The 24,957-nt window shown below is 43.6% G+C and overlaps 1 protein-coding gene across 3 annotated transcripts in view; it reads right to left on the reverse strand.

Annotated features, from left to right (window-relative positions):
• impdh2 (IMP (inosine 5'-monophosphate) dehydrogenase 2) overlaps positions 1 to 13,152 on the reverse strand; it is a 56,343-nt gene extending 43,191 nt beyond the window's left edge. For all 3 annotated transcript variants that reach the window (XM_060932176.1, XM_060932177.1, XM_060932175.1), the window contains exon 1: positions 12,761 to 13,152. In XM_060932176.1, the coding sequence (XP_060788159.1) occupies positions 12,761 to 12,858 (98 nt within the window). In that variant the 5' untranslated portion in view covers positions 12,859 to 13,152. The remainder of the gene's footprint in view (positions 1 to 12,760) is intronic.
• Positions 13,153 to 24,957: the final 11,805 nt, after the last annotated feature.

A 24,957-nucleotide genomic window follows, 5' to 3' on the forward strand; every position in this document is an offset into this window, starting at 1 on the left:
AGTAGTTTGGATTAATACGGGGACGCTTTCTTTTTTTTTTTAAAGATTTTTTTTGGGCTTTTTTCACCTTTATTGGATAGGACAGTGTAGAGACAGGAAATGAGCGGGAGAGAGAGACGGGGAGGGATCGGGAAATGACCTCGGGTCAGAATCAAACCCGGGTCCCCGGATTTATGGTATGGCGCCTTATCCACCTGAGCCACGACGCCCCATGGGGACGCTTTCTGTAAGGCGTTTCATCCCCAGCTCTGAGCGCAACTCCACCCACTGTAAAAGTTTAGAAGGAAGGAATAAATAAATAAATAAATGAATAAATGATAACGGCCTGGGGCGGCACGGTGGTGTAGTGGTTAGCACTGTTGCCTCACAGCGAGAAGGTCCTGGGTTCGAGCCCCATGGCCGGCGAGGGCCTTTCTGTGTGGAGTTTGCATGTTCTCCCCGTGTCCGCGTGGGTTTCCTCCGGGTGCTCCGGTTTCCCCCACAGTCCAAAGACATGCAGGTTAGGTTAACTGGTGACTCTAAATTGACCGTAGGTGTGAATGTGAGTGTGAATGGTTGTCTGTGTCTATGTGTCGGCCCTGTGATGACCTGGCGACTTGTCCAGGGTGTACCCCGCCTTTCGCCCGTAGTCAGCTGGGATAGGCTCCAGCTTGCCTGCGACCCTGTAGAAGGATAAAGCGGCTTGAGATAATGAGATGAGATAACGGCCTGAGAGTGGGGCAGGATGGACGCAGAGTCATGATGTAGATGAGGACCAAATGGTAGTCTCTACATCAGCATCGGCCTTGCAAGGCTCAGGATGAATTTAACCAGTAGACAGCATGTTGATCCACTTCCAAAACAAAGCTCTGACTTTTTGAAAAATGGTGATTGTTTCTATGAACACCAGCACTGATGGGTGTCAAAGTACAGTCAGATCATCTAGTTTACAGTTCAAAAAAAAAAAATTTAAGCATGCCGTACCTCGAAACATTTGCTTCTGTATTCCACAACATTCAGTGCAACTATAAATGAAAATTACATGGAACGTACATTTCTTTCACGAATAAAATAACGTTTGCGTTGACAAACTAGCGCAGTGTAAGAGACATAAAATACTTTGGGCCAACAGTTATTGAAAAACAATCAACTTCAGGTTGCAACAGCGCCGTTTATGACCCTTCAACACCCTGGGTTTATTACAACGTCGGCATTTGTAACACTGACACTAATATTTAGTCATAACATATCGACAACTCATTTTTAATACACTGTTGTGACTCCAGTGTGCACTGAAATCTATGTTGTAATGAGGAGGAAAACTACGCATTAATCCCATATGAGATGCTCGTCTTAAAGTACAGAGGGCTGCAAAAGTAGGTACACAGTAAGGATTATTCCAGTATTATAACAGTGGTGCTAGGTTTTATTTAATACTACTAACGTTTTGTTTTTCATTACTGTATACCTACTTTCCAATCCGCATGTTAGATTTGGCACCGTTTTTCGCCGGATGCCCTTCCTGATTCAACCCTCTCCAATTTATCCGGGCTTGGGACCGGCACCAAGAGTACGCTTATGCACCCCCAGTGGCTGGATTAAGCTGTGGTGACCTCTAATCAGGAGCAGCCAAAACAAGAAGAATACCTACTTTTGCAGCCCCCTGTACATTTCATTTTTCATTTATTTGTTTATTGAGATGGGACAATGCATATTAAACGAACACTGCATACATGAGATACCGTATTTATCCTAATAAACGCGCCTGGGCACGATGCAAAACATGAAGGGGGAGCGTCAATTTCGACCCTTAAATGACAAAAATCGAACATGACAAAATCATCGGAATTTAAAACATTTATTTTGAAACACATGAAAATACAGTTACATGTCCAAAAAGTCAATTAAACAATGTCCAGCTCGCTTATAAGGATAACATTGGTAAGTAAACTATTTGTAGTGACGTCACAATTCACGTCATTGTCGATGTTTATGAGCTCACAAAACAAAATGTCGTCCTCAAAACGATCCTTCACCGCTAGTTTTAAGTTAAAGGTTGTAGAACTGGCAGAGCAGAAAGGCAAACACTTAGCTGCAAAAACATTTAATGTTCACCGTAAACGTGTACAAGAGTGGCGCAAACAAAAGGTACGTCTCCACCCGTATTGATATCCGCAGCAGAGTGAATGTCCGTATTTTATACTGTCCATGTTTACTAACGCGATTTCCGGTAAAAAAAAAAAAAAATCAGCGGTGAAATTGAACGTCTCTGTTGTGGTTTGTTGGATTTAAAGTTTGTTAAATGAAGAAAATGGTTGGTAAATACTATTCTAGCTCTGAAAATCGTGGAGGCGTGTCAAATAGGGAGGGCGCCTCTATAAGGATAAATACGGTATGTACTGTAAATACACCGGAATTAGCAAAAATGGTAAAATTCCATCCGTAGTCCCCAAACCAGAAACATAAAACACTTAACAATACAAGTTCATAAAAAAAATCATTACAAAATAACAACAGACCAATAAATAAAGCCAAAACCATATAAATATGTACCATCATGTACACTAGGGGTGGGCAAAATTATCGATATGGCGATATATCGCGATACTTTGTCTTCCGATTCAATATCGATACTCAAATTTTGAGTATCGATATTTTTTCAAATAATAAATCACGTTTTAGACAGGTTGTAAATCCAGTACGACTTCTGCACCTCTGCTCTGCAAGGTGTCGCTGTGCCGCTACCTCACTGCAAGGCACTCTTCGTCTTCTCTTTTTTTCCCGGTGGTTGCAGTGAGGAAAAAAAAAAAAGCAAGCAAGCATGGCTGTTAATGTAAACCTAGAGACGCCGCCGAACTTTAAGGCAGATGTTTGGAGGCACTTTGGATTCCAAAGGAAAGGAGAAAAACAGTGAGCTGGACAAAGAGTACGCACTCTGCAAAACCTGTTTCGCTCCAATTAGTTATTCAGGTAACACAACAAACTTGCGAACTTACTTAGCACTAGGGCTGGGTATCACCAGATACCTCACGATACGATGGCGATATTTTGCCCATGATAACGATAATATCACGGTACAGCGATTCTGCGATAATCGATATATTGCAAGAAATTTCAACCACATCACGATATCTGTGTCACTGAAGAAAATCAGAATTTATTGACCACTGTAAAATTACATTTCACATACCGTATTTTCTGGACTATTAGCCGCTACTTTTTTCCTAGGTTTTGAACCATGCGGCTTATACAAAGGTGCGGCTATTCTGTGGATTTTTCTTCCACCGCTAGGGGCGCTCTAACCGGAAGTAGAATCAAAAATAAGATAGACGAAAAATCAATGCAAAGAAGAATTAGCAGATCTTTAGCAGATAGAACACGCACGACAAATTACTAACTGGTAATTATTTTCAAATCCAGCGAAGATGATTAAAGTGACTTGTGGTTTCAAACACAGGAGAAATGAAGGTAAATAAATACCGGTTATTTTCTCTTGGTTCTGTTCCGTTTTAATCAGCAAAGTTGCTGCCGTGTTAAAAGGCACTGTTCGGAAAGAATCTGTTCAGGTACATACATGTACATTTACAGTACAAAATCGTTCTGTACATGCAGTAAATATCTAATTTTTCAACATAGATATCTGCAGCTTATAGCCCGGTGCGGCTTGTACATCTTTTTTTTTTTTTTTTTTTAAAAATAGAGCGGATGCGGCTTATATACAGGTGCGCTCTATAGTCCAGAAAATACGGTACATAACTACACACTCTTACCAGACATATATTTGTCTCTATTCCACTGTTGGCAAAACCAAGAGTTGCTTCACTACAACATACAGAAAATTCCCATTTCTGTGCTAGTATTCTCAACTTTTCTGTAAGCATGGACACATCAGTGCTGCTTAACAAGCAGAATCAAATTGTTTTATGAAAACTTAAAACTTGCACTGCAGACTGCACATACATTTCAGCGCTAACACTAATATCAATTTGTTCTTTGTAAACTTGAGAACATATACCGGAGAACATTTCACTTGTGCTTATTTTGCAGGAACAACACACTGTCTGGAACACATTGAAAAGTGCAGTGGGCATCTTAGTCTCCCTGAGCACGATTATGAAACACAGAGCAGTGTGGGTCAGTGTCCACACACTGAAACTGAACTGAAACCTCAGTGACTACGTTTACATGCACGTCCAAATCGAGCTGCTGTCGGTAATCGAGCAAAGGGTCCCAGCAGGGGTGCCAGAGAAATCCAATCCTACATGCACAAGTGAAATCGGGCTATTGTGCAAGGTGCATTGTGCACCCGAGCCACACGTGGCGCTACACGCCCCATCGTGTTGGTACACTTCCGGTTGTCGTCATGAAGAAGAGCTATAGTGTTGCCAGATACTGCTGACGTTTTCCAGCCCAAAACATGTTCAAATCCTCTAAAATGCACTTAAAACCCCCAATCTGGCAACACTAGCAGTTCCATGTTCAAGCTGTTAGGCTTGCTCTAACAGACTATGGCTACAAACTGTCCGGCGCAGACCACTGTTTTGTAAGACAACTTATTTTGCACAATAATATTTTTCTAAAGTCCATTTTTTGCTTACAAAAAATATATATATTTTTGCTTACAATTTAACTTATGTCTTAATAAACACACAAAAAGTTCAATTGTTTTTTTATTGACATGCTTCAGATGTTGGACATATATAAACACACACACAAATACTATGACTTGTTTATGTACACAATTCACAGCTATGCAACAGCTGTACAGATGTATTTGGTGATACAGTAAGTGAGCTAAATTTTAACAGTGCAAACAATGCCACAAAAAGAAAAGATTCATGCCGTTGTCATGATTCGTTGTCATGCCGACCGAGGCTGTTGTGTTTCCCGCTTGTGGTCTCGTCACTCGTCACTTCCGGAAGTAGCTCGACAACTAGCTCGATAGGGTATACATGCACAAAGTAGCTCGGCAGAAATCGCATAAACTAGGTCGTGTAGCTCGATTCCGAGAAATCAAGTTCGGTTCAATTTCAGCCGAATTAAGGTGTATACATGGCATTTTGAACTTCGATTTCAGTCGAGCAACGGCAGAAATTCGATTCTCTCCATGTGCATGTAAACGTAGTGAGTGAATCATGTTTCTTCTGAACTTTGAGTAAATACTCAAAATAAAATGCAGTGTCTCACACATGCTAAAATTGAAAATGCAAGATAAAGTGCAGCTTCTTGCCTTCGGCCTTAAATGACAAAATTAAGTTCACAGTTACAGTAAGTCACACATCACTGAAGTAGACGGGAGGACTTTGGCGCTGTCCAGTGTAGTTTGCTTCGGGTCGGGTTTCAGCGGCTCCGGCTGAGCTAATATGTCGGGGTGGTGTCATGCTAAGCAAGTTCGCAAGCTTGTTGTGTTGCCTGAATAACTAATTGGAGCGAAACAGGTTTTGCAGAGTGCGTACTCTTTGTCTGGCTCACTGTTTTTTTCTCCTTTCCTTTAGAATCCAAAGTGCCTCCAAACATCTGCCTTAAAGTTCGGCAGCGTCTCTAGGTTTACGTTAACAGCCATGCTTGCTTGTTTTTTTTCCCTCACTGCAACCGCCGGGGAAAAAAAGAGAAGATGAAGAGTGCCTTGCAGTGAGGGAGCGGCACAGCGACACCTCGCGGAGCGGAGGTGCGGAAGTCGTACTGGATTTACAACCCGTCTGAAACATGATTTATTATTTGAAAAAATATCGATATTCAAAATGAGTATCGATATTGAATCGGAAGACAAAGTATCGCGATATATCGCCATATCGATATTTTCGCACCCCTACTTAGCACGACACCACCCCGACATATTAGCTCAGCCGGAGCCACCGAAACCCGACCCGAAGCAAACTACACTGGACAGCGCCAAAGTCCTCCCGTCTACTTCAGTGATGTGTGACTTACTGTAACTGTGAAATTAATTTTGTCATTTAAGACCAAAGGCAAGAAGCTGCACTTTATTCTGCATTTTCAATTTTAGTGTGTGTGAGACACTGCATTTTATTTTGAGTATTTACTCTAAGTTCAGAAGAAACGTGATTCACTGAGGTTTCAGTTCAGTTTCAGTGTGTGGACACTGACCCACACTGCACTTTGTTTCATAATCGTGCTCAGGGAGACTAAGATGCCCACTGCACTTTTCAGTGTGTTCCAGACAGTGTGTTGTTCCTGAAAATATGTTGTAACTTGCGCTTGTATAGTTACAATAAAATGGCATGGATAATTAGAATTACATTGTTTTGACTCAGTTTGTCCCATGAATTATCACTATCATCTGATGTACATACAACTCGGATTTTAAGATGCATAATGCAGTTTACATTTTTCAGTGAACTATGTAGAATATCGCAATATCGTATCGTATCTCAAGTATCGTGATGCGTATCGTATTGTGACTCAAGTATCGTGATGCGTATCGTATCATGAGGTCCTTGGCAATACCCACCCCTAATGTACACACACGTGTATACATGACTGCACATATATCGGTTATATAAACATGAACAAACTCCCCTGTGTGTGCAACATACAAGGGAGATCCCAGACTGAACATGATTACAGATGCTCACAGGTTTGTTTGTCTAAGATCCAATCTGCAAGTTGTGCTTTAAAACAGCATTTCTCAACCTTTTTTCAGTCACGGCACCCTTCAAAAGTACGCAAATTCTCAAGGCACCCCCATATAAAATATACGCAGTCACGCGGAGCACGCGCTGACCCCGGCAGTGACGTCGTGACCTGGAAAAGGGGGCCGTGAGACAAATTTTTATGATCTGCATGAAGTGGCAATGATCTGCATTAGTGTAACTATGGTTTTTTTTTTATTTTAATTCATTTTATTTATTTCAATGTTAGAATATATAATTTTTTGACGGCACCCCGAACGAAGCCAGACAGGCACCCCGGCTGAGAAAAGCTGCTTTACAAGTCTCAAAAGACGGACACACTGATATTGATGGGTAACTTATTCCATTCCAAACATCCCTGAACTGATGACACGTTTTGGGCAAATGTTGTGCGTCTAAATTGCACCTCACAGTCCCCTCTTATGACAGCTCTGGTCCTGATGCTCCTATCTGGCTGTTTTTTTTTTTATGAACTCTTCCAGGGGAGGCGGGTACAATCCGTGTAGGGATTTATAGATCACACATGTTTAAAAACTTAAAATTGTCAAAACTAAAAAAAGTTATAATAGAAAAGCAGTGCAGATATGAGCCTAATCTTGGCACTGTATCCTGCTGCCACCCTTTCAGTTTGATGCCCAAGTCCCCACACACACACCACTGGAGCTCGAGTTTCACATATGGCATGACTAAGTCTCTTCAGGTTGAGAAACTTTCCATTTGTGTGGTTTTCTTGAGCACTGAGTAGAAATGTTGGCATAACCATAGGGTGTAGCTTTATTTAAGTGGTCACTGGTGTGCTTAAGGAGCGGCACGGTGGTGTAGTGGTTAGCGCTGTTGCCTCACAGCAAGAAGGTCCAGGTTCGAGCCCTGTGGCCGACGAGGGCCTTTCTGTGTGGAGTTTGCATGTTCTCCCCGTGGGTTTCCCCCACAAGTCCAAAGACATGCAGGTTAGGTTAACTGGTGACTCTATTGCTGCTTTTCCACTACAAACGCGGCTTTTCCACCGACAACGCCAACAGATACTGGCAAGAGCGTATAGATGAGGCGAGGCGCATAAGGCTTCAGAAATTCTTGTAATTCGTAATTATTCTTCTTCCGGGTTTGCGGTGTTTACAGATCCCAGCTTGCTCGTGGGGCGTGTGTGGGCATGTGAGGACACTCCTCCTCACCAATCAGTGCACAGGGGAGTGTCTGCTCACGCCCCCAGCCTCACTCGGCTCGCTTTGGCTCGCTTCAGCCCCACTCCAAAACCGTGCGAGTTTTGGGGGCTGAGCAGGGCTGAAGCGAGCCGAGTCGTGCTGTTCTTTGGTAGTCGAAACGCGAGCCGTGTCGGGCTGAAGTGAGCTGAAGCGAGCTGAAAAAGGGTAGTGGAAAAGGGCCATAAATTGACCGTAGGTGTGAATGGTGTCTATTGGCCCTTTTCCACTACCCTTTTTCAGCTCACTTCAGCCCGACACGGCTCGCGTTTCGACTACCTCAGAGCAGCACGACTCAGCTCGCTTCAGCCCTGCTCAGCACCCAAAACTCGCACGGTTTTGGAGTGGGGCTGAAGCGAGCCAAACCGAGCCGAGTGGGGCTAGGGGCGTGAGGAGGCACTCCCCTGTGCACTGATTGGTGAGGAGGAGTGTCCTCACACGCCCACACACGCCCCGCGAGCACGCTGGGATCTGTAAACACCGTAAACCCGGAAGAAGAAGAATTACAAATTACGAGAATTTCTGAAGCTTTATGCGCCTCGCCTCATCTATACGCTCTTGCGAGTATCTGTTGGCGTTGTCGGTGACAACAAGCCACAGAACCAAGACCAGCAACACTAACGACACCATGTCCTCCATGTTTATTGTTTACTATCCGGGTCGTGAGACTACTGCTTAAAAGGTCACTGATGTCACTGTTTGCGCCGCCTAACGACATCACGTTACGTCCACCCACTTTCGCTAACTCCACCCAATGTGTCCACCCACTTCCAGCCAGCACGGTTCAGCGCGGTTGTAGTCGAAATGCAACTCCAACAGCCCCACTCAGCTCGACTCAGCCCGACTCAGCACGGCACGGCTCAGCCCAACTCAGCCGCGTTGGTAGTGGAAAAGCGGCACATGTGTCAGCCCTGTGATGACCTGGCGACTTGTCCAGGGTGTACCCTGCCTTTCACCCGTAGTCAGCTGGGATAGACTCCAGCTTGCCTGCGACCCTGTAGAACAGGATAAAGCGGCTAGAGATAATGAGATGAGATGGTGTGCTTTAAAAAAACAAAACAAAAAAACTCCACACACAAAACTGTTTAGCTGTTTAACAGCACAGTAATAAGACTTGTGTCATGTTTTTAAAATGTAGTGTTCCAGACACACTATATCCAAGAGGAACATCATGTCTGTAAACCCTGAAGCTCTTTCTGGAATAAACCAAGCACTGCTGGAAAGTGTAACCTAAAACTGAGCAGTGTCACTGCTGGGGTGGCGTAATTTACTATTTTGACACGCCATTACTGCTGTTAGTGTGGTTTTGGAGCTTGCTATCTAAACAAGCCCTGGTTTATAATTGATAAATAATGCAAGACAGCACTAAACACTGGCACAGTACGGAATGTGCTCTAGTTTAACACACAAAACAAACAGTGTCCAAATGGGTCAAGCTGTTCAAATTTAGATACTACCCACTGGTATGCGTTTTAGAAAACTTTTAGTCATCAGAAATGGGTTTTGTGTGTCAGAAGGCTTGAAGTAAAATCTTTTGTTTACTTTACACTCTCCCAGCATGCAGCGTTCAATATTCCAGCGTTTTCATGCGACTGTTAAACACAAGAACACACAACCAAGCCTATTTTACCAAATATAGATTTCCAATGAAGTGAAGTATTGGAAAGATTTGTTCCTTGGCAGTTATTTTAAATTTATTTTCCGCACGTTAATTGCTTCTGAATCACAGCAGAGTAAATAGGGTGGCCAGACGTCCGGCTTTAGGCCGGACCGTCCATCCGTCTTTTCAATGTCTTGTCCGGTGTCCGGCGCAGCATCAAGCCGGACGCACATTTGTCCTCCTTTTAAGGGGTGTTCACATGGCAACTTTTACTCCGGTGTAGCGTTCACACGGTACAAAGTTATACCGGTGTAGCCCCTGAAAGCTGCTTAAACCGGTGCAAATCTAACCCTGCTCGGGAGGTGGTTTAAGAAATTTACTCCGGAGTAAATGCTAGTTTGCGGGGCAGCACCGATATAAAATGGGACGTCTGAACGCTACAGGGGTAGACTCGCTACGCATGAGGAGAGTTGATTACATACGGGCATTGCATAATTTGCATCCTGGTATTTTGCGCTTCCAAAATGGCGAATATCAACAACAACAGAACTGCGTGTCTTCCAGTGTTGCCAGATTGGGCGGTTTTAAGTGCATTTTGGCGGATTTGAACATATTTTGGGATGGAAAACGTCAGCAATATCTGGCAACACTGGTGTCTTCATCCACGTTGTTTTCCCGGCGCTTGGTGATGCCATGACAACCAGGAAAAGGAAGTACATTTTCACGCATGCGCATATTTCATTTCTGCATTTTTACTATCGGAAATGATAGTAATAATGATAGGAAATGATAGTTATAAAAGGAAATGATATCAAAACTTTATTACTATCAAAGGAAATGATAGTAATAAAGTTTTTGCTACTATAGCACGGTCGCAGAAACTGCCGTGTGACCGCAAGTGGGGCTGCACCGGTGCTAACACGCTTCTCTCTAGTAAGCAGGTTTGTGACGTGTGAACGCTGCGCAAAATTTACACCGGTGTAAGATATATCGCAACAAAATACATCGGTGCAGCATCAATGCAAATATGTGCTGTGTGAACACCCTATAGAGATCTTGCAGTCACGTGACCGGAAAGTACACAACCGCCATCTTGTCGGTCAAAAACACGCTGAATACTGCTGCACTCGTGTACAGAATGGATCAATTTCAACCGACGGACTACACGGCTCATTTTTCTAATGAACAGATAACTAGATATATGTCTAAAATAAACGATCTACAGATTTGTGACCCTTATGGCTTTCCGGACGGAGTTTTCACGACCGGATTTTGAACTGCCAGCGGAATATAATTACCTCATTAACTTTCCCTCGCTGTTCAGTGGTGAAGCACTGCGTGCTTATAAATCTCTGGACAGTTATCTTTACAGAAATTCAGGATTTGTCAGCGACTCAGATGTGGCATCTTGTAAACAAGAATCCTCATTGGATGGGTAAGTCACTTAAGTATTGAGTATAGCACTGACCAGCCGATTATAGAATAGAATAAGGTAATTCCAAATCGTCTGTCTTGTTTACATGGATCTGGCGTTGGAGAGGTAGAGGCTTGGCAGTGGAGGTTTGAGTAGCTGTTTTCTGAGCTTAGTCAACAGGCTGGCTCTGCAGCCTCGCTTTTGCTTCCGCTCCCGGCACCGCCTCCTTCGCTTTGCTTCCGATAACAATCCACAGAGACCCCGCTGGTCTCGCTATCTCGTCCGGAATGGTTTTTTTTTTCTCGTCCGGTATGTTGTGCATGTGATGGAAATCGCTACAAACCGTCATTTTCTGATGGAAACCAATGTCCAGTAAGTCCATACGGTTGTAGTGGATATTGAAGTCCGGTACAGACGAACAACACGCAAAAATACACACAAAAAACATGCACAGGTAGGGAGAGCTTGTAGCCGCAGCTGTTGTAGTAGAATTGTATATAGTAGGGTTTTCCAGAAGAAAAGGTAGAAGTAGAAGCAGAAGTAGAACCAGAAGTAGAAGTAGAAGGCGGAATATGGCGTTTGACCGACAAGATGGCGTCTGTCACAATCTGGATCGGCTGTGACGTCACATGCAAGTGCTCCATTAGAGACGATGAGCGGAATTATATAATATCGACTTGCCAGACTGGAAGAGCAGAGTTCTAGAATAACGTTTTGTAGGGAAACTGCAGATCTGTGCTGCACACTAGTAATCTACAATAAAGAGTCTATGGCTCGATGTTTTTTTGGCATGCAATGCGAACTCTGCACCGCGAGGCATTGCGTTCTAGAACGCGTTGTGCTCTATCCTTTGATGATCTTCCTGGTGCGTGCCTAGTGCCCTGCAGTGTTGCCAGATTGGGCGGTTTCAAGTGCATTTTGGCAGGTTTCGAACATAATTTGGGCTGGAAAACGTCAGCACTATCTGGCAACACTGGTGCCCTGCCCCCCCGGCCCTGGCTGGGACTTGGAAACACGAGTCTGTCCGGTAGACCAGCTGCTCACAACTTAACTTGTTAGGATATGGATGACAGTGCAAATGCACATCTACCTTAAGTGGTTTGTTAACTCCACAATGTTTTTAATAAATACAAATATGGTGTTCTAGCCAATTAAGAGCTAATACATGAATTATAATAATACTATGAATGCTTTAAAACGTTTTATAACGTTGCTGGTTATGTTGCCTATTTGTTCTTTGAGAATCTACAAATGTTGTGCTTTTTGGTACTCAGCACCTTAAGTTTAATTTCAGTGGTTTGTTAACTCCACAATGTTTTTAATAAATACAAATATGGTGTTCTAGCCAATTAAGAGCTAATACATGAATTATAATAATACTATGAATGCTTTAAAACGTTTTATAACGTTGCTGGTTATGTTGTCTATTTGTTCTTTGAGAATCTACAAATGTTGTGCTTTTTGGTACTCAGCACCTTAAGTTTAATTTCAGTGGTTTGTTAACTCCACAATGTTTTTAATAAATATAAATACTGTGTGTTCTTCTAGCCAATTAAGAGCTAATACATGAATTATAATAAATACTATGAATGCTTTGACCTTACTCTTTTTTCCCCACAATCCTAATCTTTAACCCTACAACATTGCGATGCTGATTTCACCAAACTTGAGTGACTTGCATAAAAATAATCCATTCTCAATCTTGCCACTGTGGTTTACATAAAAATTTGAGGGCTATGAATCAGATGGGATTTGCCATTATTCACCCTAAAATTGATTAGAATGCAGGAAATTGCATCGAAGAAATACAAAATTGTCTGGGGGAGTCATGTCCAAATAATGTCCTCCTTTTTGGTGTTATGGAAATGGTCACCCTAAGAGTAAACTGTGTGGAATTAGCCGGCTACATGCTACATACTTGTACGTGAGGCCATCACCACAACCGAAGAGCTGCTGCCCGGTCAGACCGTCTTCAGGCACGTAGCCGGTCTGTCCGCTGATCAGGTAGTCCGCCATTGCGCAGAGAAAAACTTGAGATTTTAACGGAGGACAGTAAAAGAGACGCGTCCCAATGTGAGACAGTAACGTTACGGCTAACTTGTGTTGGACTCGCTGCCGTCGCCCGACACAAAGGTCGCGCTCAACCCGGAATTTAGCGCCGGAAATAAACTTCCAATAACAGCTTGTGCTGCTTGAGCTTTGTTACTGGAAAACAAGTTTTTTGTTTTTCATCCGTTCACCAGGTTGAGGGCCGGACTCGGCTCCGTAGTGCTAACTACAAGCGCACGTGTCTGTCTGAAGCGCGACCTTCTGTTTCGCGGATATAAATAAACTATGGTGCGTCATTTCCGGTTTGAGACCGGCCCACATTTCAGAACTGCAATTGTGATGTTCTTCTTCTTCGGAGTTTTACGGCAGCCGGCATCCAAGTAGTTGCATTGCTGCCATCTACAGGATTGATGCCTACTTAAGGCCCAATTACACTAAATCCTACTATAGACCCTTTTCAGTCACGTGACCTTCGTAAACGCGACCGCCATTTTGGACATGTAGTGGACTTCGGCTCGAATCAGTTTGAATGCGAGGAAGGCGACAAACGAAAAACATAAAAGAAAAAGGAGCGAGATGCAGAAAACACCTTCACTATCCAGCGACGTAGGGCATTTACAGGGCGAGCAGAGGGAGAGGTGTTTGCAAAAATTGAGGTTAGCAGGCTTAGAGAACGACGTTTACCTGCTTCCACCAGGATTGTTCACTGACGTACGGAAGTACACCAAGCCCTCGTCTTTACCTGACTTCGGCCCACATGATCTGTATACCTATGTCGTTAAAAACCCATCGCCATACACATACACGCCAACGTCCGAGGTTCTGGAGCGCGCTCCGGCTTGCTCCAGGAGTGCTCCGGCCGAGGTTCCGGAGCGCGCTCCGGCTTGCTCCAGGAGTGCTCCGGCCGAGGTTCCGGAGCGCGCTCCGGCTTGCTCCAGGAGTGCTCCGGCCGAGGTTCCGGAGCGCGCTCCGGCTTGCTCCAGGAGTGCTCCGGCCGAGGTTCCGGAGCGTGCTCCGGCTTGCTCCGGAGCAAGCCGGAGCGCGCTGCTTAATTTGAGGGCAACCTCGGCTGGAGCACTCCGGGAGCAGGCCGGCGCGCGCTGCTTAATTTGAGGGAGAGCAAGCCGGAGCGCGCTCCAGAACCTCGGACGTTGGCTCCAGCAGCTATTTATACTGGATCCGGTGTAAATAGCTGCCGGATCATAATTACAGTAAACTAGTAAATACAGTAAAGGAAAAACTTGAGACTGAAAGGTTTTAACAGTCATCCAAATGACTGAACGTAAACATTGCTACAGTAACATACCAGCTACTTGTTGACATTAGCTAGTCAACAATAGCTACTACAGAAGAACAAAGAGGTTACAATCAGGGTTAGTATATATGAGAGTTTTTTTCTTTGTTGTTTGTTTTTTTGTAAAGGCTTTACCCCGTTTAAAACAAAACAAAAAACAAAGAAAAAAACTCTCATATATACTAACCCTGATGAACCTGTATACCCTGTATGCCCCCACATTTTGTATGCTGCTGAATCTGTCCTTTTTTCAGTAGCTTTGTATAAACAATAACCGCTAAATGTAATGCAATGTTATGTAAGGTGATCGCCTAGGCATTCTCATTGTGAAAAGTAAGTCACATGTACATGGACTGGCATTTAATGTTGTATTTGTTCCTTTCTATTTGTTTTTTGTCTGTTCATATTCTTTTTGGGGGAGTAAAGTCAGTTTAAAAATGCCGTTAAATGCATAGGCCTATAGGCCAAGTTTAATGACCTTGAGGTTATCAGAGGTCATATGTCGTTTTACAAATGAAAAATGAATTCAGCACCCAAACATTTAACAAACAAGGCCATTTGCTAACTTCATTAATCATTTTAGTACATTTCTTTCCTTAGAAAGCTGAGAAACTGGCTTCAGCTGAGACGTTTACAGGCCCAAAGTTCAATGACCTCTAGAGGTCAACAGAGGTCAGCTAGAGCTCGGCATATTGCAGATTTGAATTCGGCACACCCAAATTGACAAAATAAGACTGTTTGCCGACTTTGTCTCAAAAATGCCTTTGGGTGTCACAATTCTGGATTTTGGTACCAGTCTACTAGTCTTCTATGTAAATCTATGTTATCATGTATTGTGATGTATAAACTATGGCTGTGTCATTTCCGGTTTCAAGACCAGTCCACATTTCAAAACTGCAATTGTGATGTATTGTATAAACTATGGCTGCGTCATTTCCGGTTTGAGACCAATTTCCAACGAAGAGACTTTGTCACTCGAGTTTGGCTACTTTTTAAACCCCTTAAGCGACTTTAATTATTTTTTTTAAAAAAAGACTTTCCGAGAACACATTAATGACTATTCGCTCAGCATACTGCCCGAGTGGCGCTTCTGACCAATCAGTGATTAGCACTGATCACTGTTTGTCCCGCCCCCGTATTTCTTGTTTTTCCAACTCTCTTCTTTGAGATTTTTCCAAGTTACAAAAGCGAACAAGCTTTTCCTTCATGGTTACTCACTACTTCTTTTTGTATGCGTTATTGATAGAAATTATAGTATTTTGTAAATGCATAAAAGTTTATTTTGTATTGCCGATTAGGGGTCTCCATTGCTCCCTGTCCTCCGCATCCTTCTCTACCACACCTGCCACTTTCATGTCCTCTCTCACCACATCCATGTATCTCCTCTTTGGCCTTCCTCGTTTTCGTGTGCTTGGCAGCTCCATCCTCAACATTCTCCTTCCCACATGCTCTGCATCTCTTCTCAGGATGTGCCCATACCATCTCAGTCTCATCTCTCTTAGCTTAATTCCCAAGCTCTCCACATGCGCTGTCTGTCTGATGTGCTCGTTCCTTATCCTGTCCAACCTCCCATCGCAAACCTTAACATCCTCAACTCCGCCACCTCCAACTTTGCCTCCTGTCTCTTCGTTAAGGGTACGGTCTCCAATCCATACATCACAGCTGGTCTCACTACATTTTACCTTTCACTTTTGCTGGGACTTTCCTATCACAAATGACTCCTGAAATCCTTCTCCAACTGCTCCACCCTGCCTGCACTCTCTTTCTCACCTCACTATCGCAGCCCCCATTTTCCTGCACAGTTGACCCCAGGTACTTGAATTCACCAACTTTCTTTATGTCTACTCCTTGCATGTTCACTCATCCCCATTCTCAATGATGCAGATGTATTCTGTTTTGCTACTGCTCACCTTCATTCCTCTTCGTTCCAATGCATACCTCCATCTCTCCAAACCCAACTCAACCTCCTTTTTACGTTCACCACATATCACAATATCATCTGCAAACATCATGTTCCATGGCGACTCTTGCCTCACTTCATCTGTCAAGCTATCCATCACTATGGCAAGCAAGAAAGGACTCAAAGCAGATCCTTGATGGAGTCCCACCTTCACCTTGAACCATTCAGTTGTTCCAACTGCACACCTCACTGCTGTTTCACTGTTCTCATACATGTCTTGCACCACTCTAATATACTTCTCATTCACTCCACTCTTTCTCATACAATATCACAACTCATCTCTCGGCACTCTATCGTATGCCTTCTCCAGGTCTACAAACACACAATGTAGCTTTCTCTGGCCTTCTCTGTACTTCTCCATTAACATTCTTAAAGCAAAAATTGCATCCGACGTGCTCTTCCTTGGCATAAACCCGTACTGCTGTTCACAGATTGTTACCCCTCTTCTCAATCTCGCCTCCAATACCCTTTCCCATCGCTTCATGGTGTGGCTCATCAGTTTTATCCCTCTGTAATTACTGCAGCTCTGTACATCTCCCTTATTCTTGTATATTGGGACTAGCACACACTTTCTCCATTCATTTGGCATTTTCTCATTCTCTCGGATCTTATTAAACAATCTCGTTAGGAACTCCACAGCCGTCTCACGCAAACATCTCCAAGCCTCAATCGGGATACCATCCGGTCCGACTGCTTAACCAATACGGCATGGTATTTCCTTTTTCAATCCGCATGTTAGATTTGGCACAGTTGGACACCGGATGCCCTTCCTGACGCAACCCTCTCCAATTTATCCGGGCTTGGGACCGGCACCCCCAGTAACCACGGTAAGCTTATGCACCCCTAGTGGCTGGATTTGGGATCATTATTAATAAATGTATATGCAAGTTAGACCGTGACGTCATCAAGTGACGTCTGGTGACTTTTTGAGAGTCTTTAGCTACTCAAAAAAGTTGGCAACACTGTAGTTTAGTCTCGTCAGAAAATTAGCCCGAGGCCCTCCACTAGCCCTAGGCCACTTTTAAAGGAGCTGGCCCTTCGATAGCCCTTTGTAGGGTCATTTCAAACTGAAGTTAGCTACTTTGCACTTCAGCAACAGTAATGGTGCTAGGGGGCAGAGTTCATTTATAATTAAAGTGACTATGTTTGCGCCCAATCAGCTGATTCAATGACCGAACAAGAACTAAATTAATAAGCGGAGTTCTTGGGGCGGAAGCCCCCAATAATACATTACATTACAGGCATTTTGCAGATGCTTTTATCCAGAGCGATGTACAACATACCCAGAGTAACCTGGGGAGCAGTAGGGGGTTAGGTGCCTTACTCAAGGGCACTTTAGCCATTCCTGCTGGTCCAGAGAATCAAACCCGGTGACCTTTTGGTCCCAAAGCTGCTTCTCTAACCATTACTTGTGAAAAAATATTATTCAGAACCTGCCTCATAGCTGAAAATCCTACAATCTGTCATCGAGACGAGGTGGACTGACAGAGCCTGTGGGTTGTTGTAGATTTACAGAGGTTAATGGTTGAAGTCGTGGTATCGTATAAACACGTTTTATCAAGTTCAAGAAAGCCAAATCTCCCAGTAAACCTTCCTCTATCAGCCATTTCCTCAATTTCACCTCATGTCTACCCAATTTGTAAAGATCATCAGAACTCATACTCATGATTTAGAGCTTCTCCATTCGTGTTTGTAAACAAGCCGCCATGGGTCATTTGACAATGTCGAAGAATCGACTTTTGAATATTCATCAAGCACGTGCACTCTTACCCAATCAAGACTCTTCTTATATAAGAACGATATCCTCGTGAGATCTCGTCAACAAATAGGAAGGAGTACTGTCGCTCAAGTGCAGTCGTCCCCTGAAGTTCACTTTGAAGGGCTCTTCAATGGTCATTTTTGAAGGGGAACAACTGATGGACACTTCCTGAGATACTATTAGATCTCAAACAATTAGAATATCATGAAAAAGTCCAATGTTTTCCATCAGTTATTTAAGAAAGTGAAAATTTTACATATTCTAGACTCATTACACATAAACTAAAATGTTTCAAGCATTTTTCTCTTTTAATTTTGATAATTACACTCTAAAAAATAATGGGGCCAGTACCGGTTCTTCAGGGCGATGCCACAGAAGAACCTTTTTCAGGGCTTCAAAGAACCGTTCATGCAACAGTTCTTTAAAGAACCATTTAAACCATTTGTTTGAGCAGTGAAGACAGATTTGTGTAAACATAGCCTATGTGCATTGACCAGCAAATGGTAAGAGAATGCCAGGCTCTGAAGAACCATTTCCAATGTGAAGAACCTTTCACATAATGTCATGGTTCATCACAGAGTTTTGACTCTCCATGGAACCATCCAGAGATTTGAAGAACCACTGAAGCACCTTTATTTTTTAGAGTGTATGGTCTCCAGTGCAAAAAAAAAAAAATCTCAAAATATTTCGAGTTTGAGTAAAACAGTATAAATACCATGTAACTCTGGGTCTAGTTCGGTACACACAACCACAATCATGGGGAAGACTGCTGACCTGACAGTTGTCCAGAAGACGATCATCGACACCCTCGACAAGGAGGGTAAGCAACAGAAGGTCATTGCTGAAAAGGCTGGCTGGAAAAGATCTCATCTCATCTCATTATCTCTAGCCACTTTATCCTGTTCTACAGGCTCGCAGGCAAGCTGGAGCCTATCCCAGCTGACTACGGGTGAAAGGCGGGGTACACCCTGGACAAGTCGCCAGGTCATCACAGGGCTGACACATAGACACAGACAACCATTTACACCTACGGTCAATTTATGCCACTTTTCCACTACAAACGCGGCTGAGTTGGGCTGAGTCGAGCTGAGTGGGGCTATTGAAGTTGCATTTCGGCTACAACCGCGCTGAACCATGCTGGCTGGAAGTGGGTGGACACATTGGGTGGAGTTAGCGAAAGTGGGTGGACATCACGTGATGTCGTTAAGCAGCGCAAACAGTGACATCAGTGAGCTTTTAAGCGGTAGTCTCACGACCCGGATAGTAAACAATAAACATGGAGGACATGGAGTCGTTAGTGTTGCTGGTCTTGGTGCTGTGGCTTGTTGTCACCGACAACGCCAACAGATACTGGCAAGAGCGTATAGATGAGGCGAGGCGCATAAGGCTTCAGAAATTCTCGTAATTCGTAATTATTCTTCTTCCGGGTTTACGGTGTTTACAGATCCCAGAGTGCTCGCGGGGCGTGTGTGGGCATGTGAGGACACTCCTCCTCACCAATCAGTGCACAGGGGAGTGTCTGCTCACGCCCCCAGCCTCACTCGGCTCGCTTTGGCTCGCTTCAGCCCCACTCCAAAACGGTGCGAGTTTTAGGGGCTAAGCAGGGCTGAAGCGAGCCGAGTCGTGCTGTTCTTTGGTAGTCGAAACGCGAGCCGTGTCGGGCTGAAATGAGCTGAAGCGAGCTGAAAAAGGGTAGTGGAAAAGGGCCATAAGAGTCACCAGTGAACCTAACCTGCATGTCTTTGGACTGTGGGGGAAACCGGAGCACCCGGAGGAAACCCACGCAGACACGGGGAGAACATGCAAACTCCGCACAGAAAGGCCCTCGCCAGCCACGGGGCTCGAACCCAGACCTTCTTGCTGTGAGGCGACAGCGCTAACCACTACACCACCGTGCTGCCCGGCTGGAAAAGATGCACAAGCAATAGGGATGACCTCAGCCTTGGGAGGATTGTCAAGAAAAGTCGATTCAAGAACTTGGGAGAGCTTCACAAGGAGTGGACTGAGTGAGGCTGGTGTCAGTGCATCAAGAGCCACCACGCACAGGAAAGGGGCTACAACTGTCGCATTCCTAATATCAAGCCACTCCTGAACCAGAGACAACGTCAGAAACGTCTTACCTGGGCTAAGGAGAGAAAGAACTGGACTGTTGCTCAGTGGTCCAAAGTCCTCTTTTCAGATTAAAGTACATTTTGCATTTAATTTGGAAATCAAGGTCCGAGAGTCTGGAGGAAGAGTGGAGAGGTACAGAATCAAAGGTGTCTGAAGTCCAGTGTGAAGTTTCCGCAGTCTGTGATGATTTGGGGTGCCATGTCATCTGCTGGTGTTGGTTCACTGTGTTTTATCAAGTCATGATAAAAACTATAATGATAATTATAGTTCGTGTTGAGCCAGATCAGTAAAACAGTTCCTCAGGGTGTTGTCCAAAAGCCCAACTTTGTTTTAGTTGAGAAAATTCATACTACATGTATTTAGCACTTATGATAGCATCCATTGATTCTGACTGATTCAAGTCATGAAAAATTGAATCCTAAAATTTTTTTTAAATACACTTTTTAAAGTCATATCGGGGGCTTTCTGTGAGGAGTTTGGATGTTCTCCCCATGCCTGTGTCGGTTTACACCAGGTGCTCTGATTTTCTCGCACTCTCCAAAGACGTGCATGAGGTCAGCTGGGAACTATAAATTGCCCAGGAGGTATGAATCACATGAAGTGGACTTATGTTTTGGGTTTTTTTTTTCACATGACTTTGACACACAATTACTCGATTTTCATATGTTAAATTTTCTCATGTTTTCTAGTTCACATGATTTCTCACACTATTTGTTTTCATGAGTTAAAGCAGGACGGATCAGAATTCCTTTGGATGTGGTGGAGTGGGATATAAAAATAGTTCCACTCTCACCCCTATATTATAAATAGCTTGACACTGGAAAAACGGTTTCAGTTTAAAAGGCAATGCTTGAAATTAACTGAAGCAGCAATCATACCATTATAAAATCATAAGGATGCTTCCAATAGGGCGGCATGGTGGTGTAGTGGTTAGCGCTGTCGCCTCACAGCAAGAAGGTCCGGGTTTGAGCCCCGTGGCTGGCGAGGGCCTTTCTGTGCGGAGTTTGCATGTTCTCCCCGTGTCCGCGTGGGTTTCCTCCGGGTGCTCCGGTTTCCCCCACAGTCCAAAGACATGCAGGTTAGGTTAACTGGTGACTCTAAATTGAGCGTAGGTGTGAATGTGAGTGTGAATGGTTGTCTGTGTCTATGTGTCAGCCCTGTGATGACCTGGCGACTTGTCCAGGGTGTACCCCGCCTTTCGCCTGTAGTCAGCTGGGATAGGCTCCAGCTTGCCTGCGACCCTGTAGAACAGGATAAAGCGGCTAGAGATAATGAGATGAGATGAGATATTTAAACTGATGTGTAAATGGACGAGCGAGCTGATTTGCTCAAATCTTGATACTGAAAATACTCCTGTAGGTCATCATTTGTGAATTAATGGTAGCCAGATAGAAACGTATGGTACTGTCTCATAGCAGATTCTGTGGTATAATCAAATATTAAATCATTGCCTTATGAATGGAATTTATCAAAATCATAGCAGATTCAGTCCATCCATCCATCATCTGTAGCTGCTTTTCCTGTGCAGGGTCATGGGGAAGCTGGAGCCTATTCCAGATGACTATGGGCGAAAGGCGGGGTACACCCTGGACACCCTCGCCAGGTCATCACAGGGCTGACACATAGACACAGACAACCATTCACACTCACATTCACACCTACGGTCAATTTAGAGTCACCAGTTAACCTAACCTGCATGTCTCTGGACTGTGGGGGAAACCGGAGCACCCAGAGGAAAGCTATGCAGACACGGGGAGAACATGCAAACTCCACACAGAAAGGCCCTCGCCGGCCACGGGGCTCAAACCCAGGACCTTCTTGCTGTGAGGTGACAGTGCTAACCACTACACCACCGTGCCGCCCCACAGGTTCAAAGTCAAAGATATTATTCTATTCACATTCACTGGATATGAGCAATTGCATGCTCTGATTGGCTACTCTACTACTAGGATATCAGCTTATATACCGTGACTAGACAAAAACAAAATGGCAGAGCATGTTACTGAAACAACTGAGGACAAAATAAAAAAAAAACTACTCGAAAACAAAACCCCCAAATATACAAAAAATATGGAATGAAAGTATTTAATGGTAAGAACGTATTTTTATTTTTCAAGAATTATAGCTTTTTTTCACAAATTGCTACTGTCATTTCACTGGTTTGTTTACATAAGCGGAAATGATTGTCAGATGTTTTGTAGAAAGTTTGTAAAAAATAAAAATGCTCCTTTTCTCAAAATCAAGTGAATGTGGATAGAATAAAGCAGTTATTTCACACTCAATCTTGCCCTACGTGGTTTATGGCTATCAGCTCATGTACAACTCGATTTCATGGAATAACCGTTAATTGTCTTATGAATCAAAATATCGTAGCAGCTTCAGCATCCTCCTTCTCCAATAGTGAATCACTGAATTAAGAATTGAAGCCATTGTATTGAGGTTTACACCAATAAGTTTGTGGTGTTCAACTCCTAAGAATGAAGTATTGCCTGCTTTTCACTTGCACTGTACTACAAGAACAGCGAGCCTGCAAATGCATCTCTAGCCCGAGTGCTTTTGAATTGGAGGTCACCCTTGCAAGTAACCGAAAGTAACTATTTGCTCAGTTCTTCCAAGTAGAAAACAGCTGATTTTCAGAACACAGTATCTCCTGGGTAGTAGGTACAGCACAGTGATGTAATGCTGGGTGTAACTGTTTTCTCTATCTTTTAGACACACGTATTCATGGGGCCATCCCATAGGGTTAATTTTATCTCAGGCTCACAGGGCTGGCTATATTCGGACTGTGTGTACAGACCTGAAAATGCAGTGGGGTTACACATGCCAAACAAGCATGCGAGCACACAGAAACGGAAGCAGCCACATGCAATTTAACTTGTTCACGAAGGTTTCTAAAAGACAAATGTACAACCCCGATTCCAAAAAAGTTGGGACAAAGTACAAATTGTAAATAAAAACGGAATGCAATAATTTACAAATCTCAAAAACTGATATTGTATTCACAGTAGAACATAGACAACATATCAAATGTCGAAAGTGAGACATTTTGAAATTTCATGCCAAATATTGGCTCATTTGAAATTTCATGACAGCAACACATCTCAAAAAAGTTGGGACAGGGGCAATAAGAGGCTGGAAAAGTTAAAAGGTACAAAAAAGGAACAGCTGGAGGACCAAATTGCAACTCATTAGGTCAATTGGCAATAGGTCATTAACATGACTGGGTATAAAAAGAGCATCTTGGAGTGGCAGCGGCTCTCAGAAGTAAAGATGGCAAGAAGATCACCAATCCCCCCAATTCTGCGCCGACAAATAGTGGAGCAATATCAGAAAGGAGTCCGACAGTGTAAAATTGCAGAGTTTGAACATATCATCTACAGTGCATAATATCATCAAAAGATTCAGAGAATCTGGAAGAATCTCTGTGCGCAAGGGTCAAGGCCGGAAAACCATACTGGGTGCCTGTGATCTTCGGGCCCTTAGACGGCACCGCATCACATACAGGCATGCTTCTGTATTGGAAATCATAAAATGGGCTCAGGAATATTTCCAGAGAACATTATCTGTGAACACAATTCACTGTGCCATCCGCCATTGCCAGCTAAAACTCTATAGTTCAAAGAAGAAGCCGTATCTAAACATGATCCAGAAGTGCAGGCGTCTTCTCTGGGCCAAGGCTCATTTAAAACGGACTGTGGCAAAGTGGAAAACTGTTCTGTGGTCAGACGAATCAAAATGTGAAGTTCTTTATGGAAATCAGGGACGCCGTGTCATTCGGACTAAAGAGGAGAAGGACGACCCAAGTTGTTATCAGCGCTCAGTTCAGAAGCCTGCATCTCTGATGGCATGGGGTTGCATTAGTGCGTGTGGCATGGGCAGCTTACACATCTGGAAAAACACCATCAGTGCTGAAAGGTATATCCAGGTTCTAGAGCAACATATGCTCCCATCCAGACGACGTCTCTTTCAGGGAAGACCTTGCATTTTCCAACATGACAATGCCAAACCACATACTGCATCAATTACAGCATCATGGCTGTGTAGAAGAAGGGTCCGGGTACTGAACTGGCCAGCCTGCAGTCCAGATCTTTCACCCACAGAAAATATTTGGCACATCATAAAACGGAAGATACGACAAAAAAGACCTAAGACAGTTGAGCAACTAGAATCCTACATTAGACAAGAATGGGTTAATATTCCTATCCCTAAACTTGAGCAACTTGTCTCCTCAGTCCCCAGACGTTTACAGACTGTTGTAAAGAGAAAAGGGGATGTCTCACAGTGGTAAACATGGCCTTGTCCCAACTTTTTTGAGATGTGGTGGTGTCATGAAATTTAAAATCACCTAATTTTTCTCTTTAAATGATACATTTTCTCAGTTTAAACATTTGATATGCCATCTATGTTCTATTCTGAATAAAATATGCAATTTTGAAACTTCCACATCATTGCATTCCGTTTTTATTTACAATTTGTACTTTGTCCCAACATTTTTGGAATCAGGGTTGTATGAATGGTAAAGCGATATGGGCTCAAGAATGACATCATTTAGCGCACTAATCTGTTGAAATATGAACATTTTTCCATTTGATTATAAGCGAGATCAACTCTGAGCTACTGCTCACTTACGTATCCCCCTGCTCTCGCTTCTATCAGAATGCAAGCAGTCGAAGGAATAGGACACTTATTACGACTGTTGACTTCAACAAATCATTAACCCTGAAACAAGTAAAGAGCAGTGTTCTCCCCAGGGATTTCAAATAGCATTTTGCTTCTTGAAATAGCGTCAAAATCCACCCTTAGGTTTCATAAATACGTTCAGTCGGTAAACAGGAAGTCGATGTGCGACAGACCTGAAAACAGTATACACAGTATAGAACCCCAAGCGGCTATGGTGACACAGGGTGTGTGTGTGTGTGTGTGTGTGTGTGTGTGTGTGTG

The sequence above is a fragment of the Neoarius graeffei genome, chromosome 10 (assembly GCF_027579695.1).
Source record: "Neoarius graeffei isolate fNeoGra1 chromosome 10, fNeoGra1.pri, whole genome shotgun sequence".
Taxonomy (NCBI): domain Eukaryota; kingdom Metazoa; phylum Chordata; class Actinopteri; order Siluriformes; family Ariidae; genus Neoarius; species Neoarius graeffei.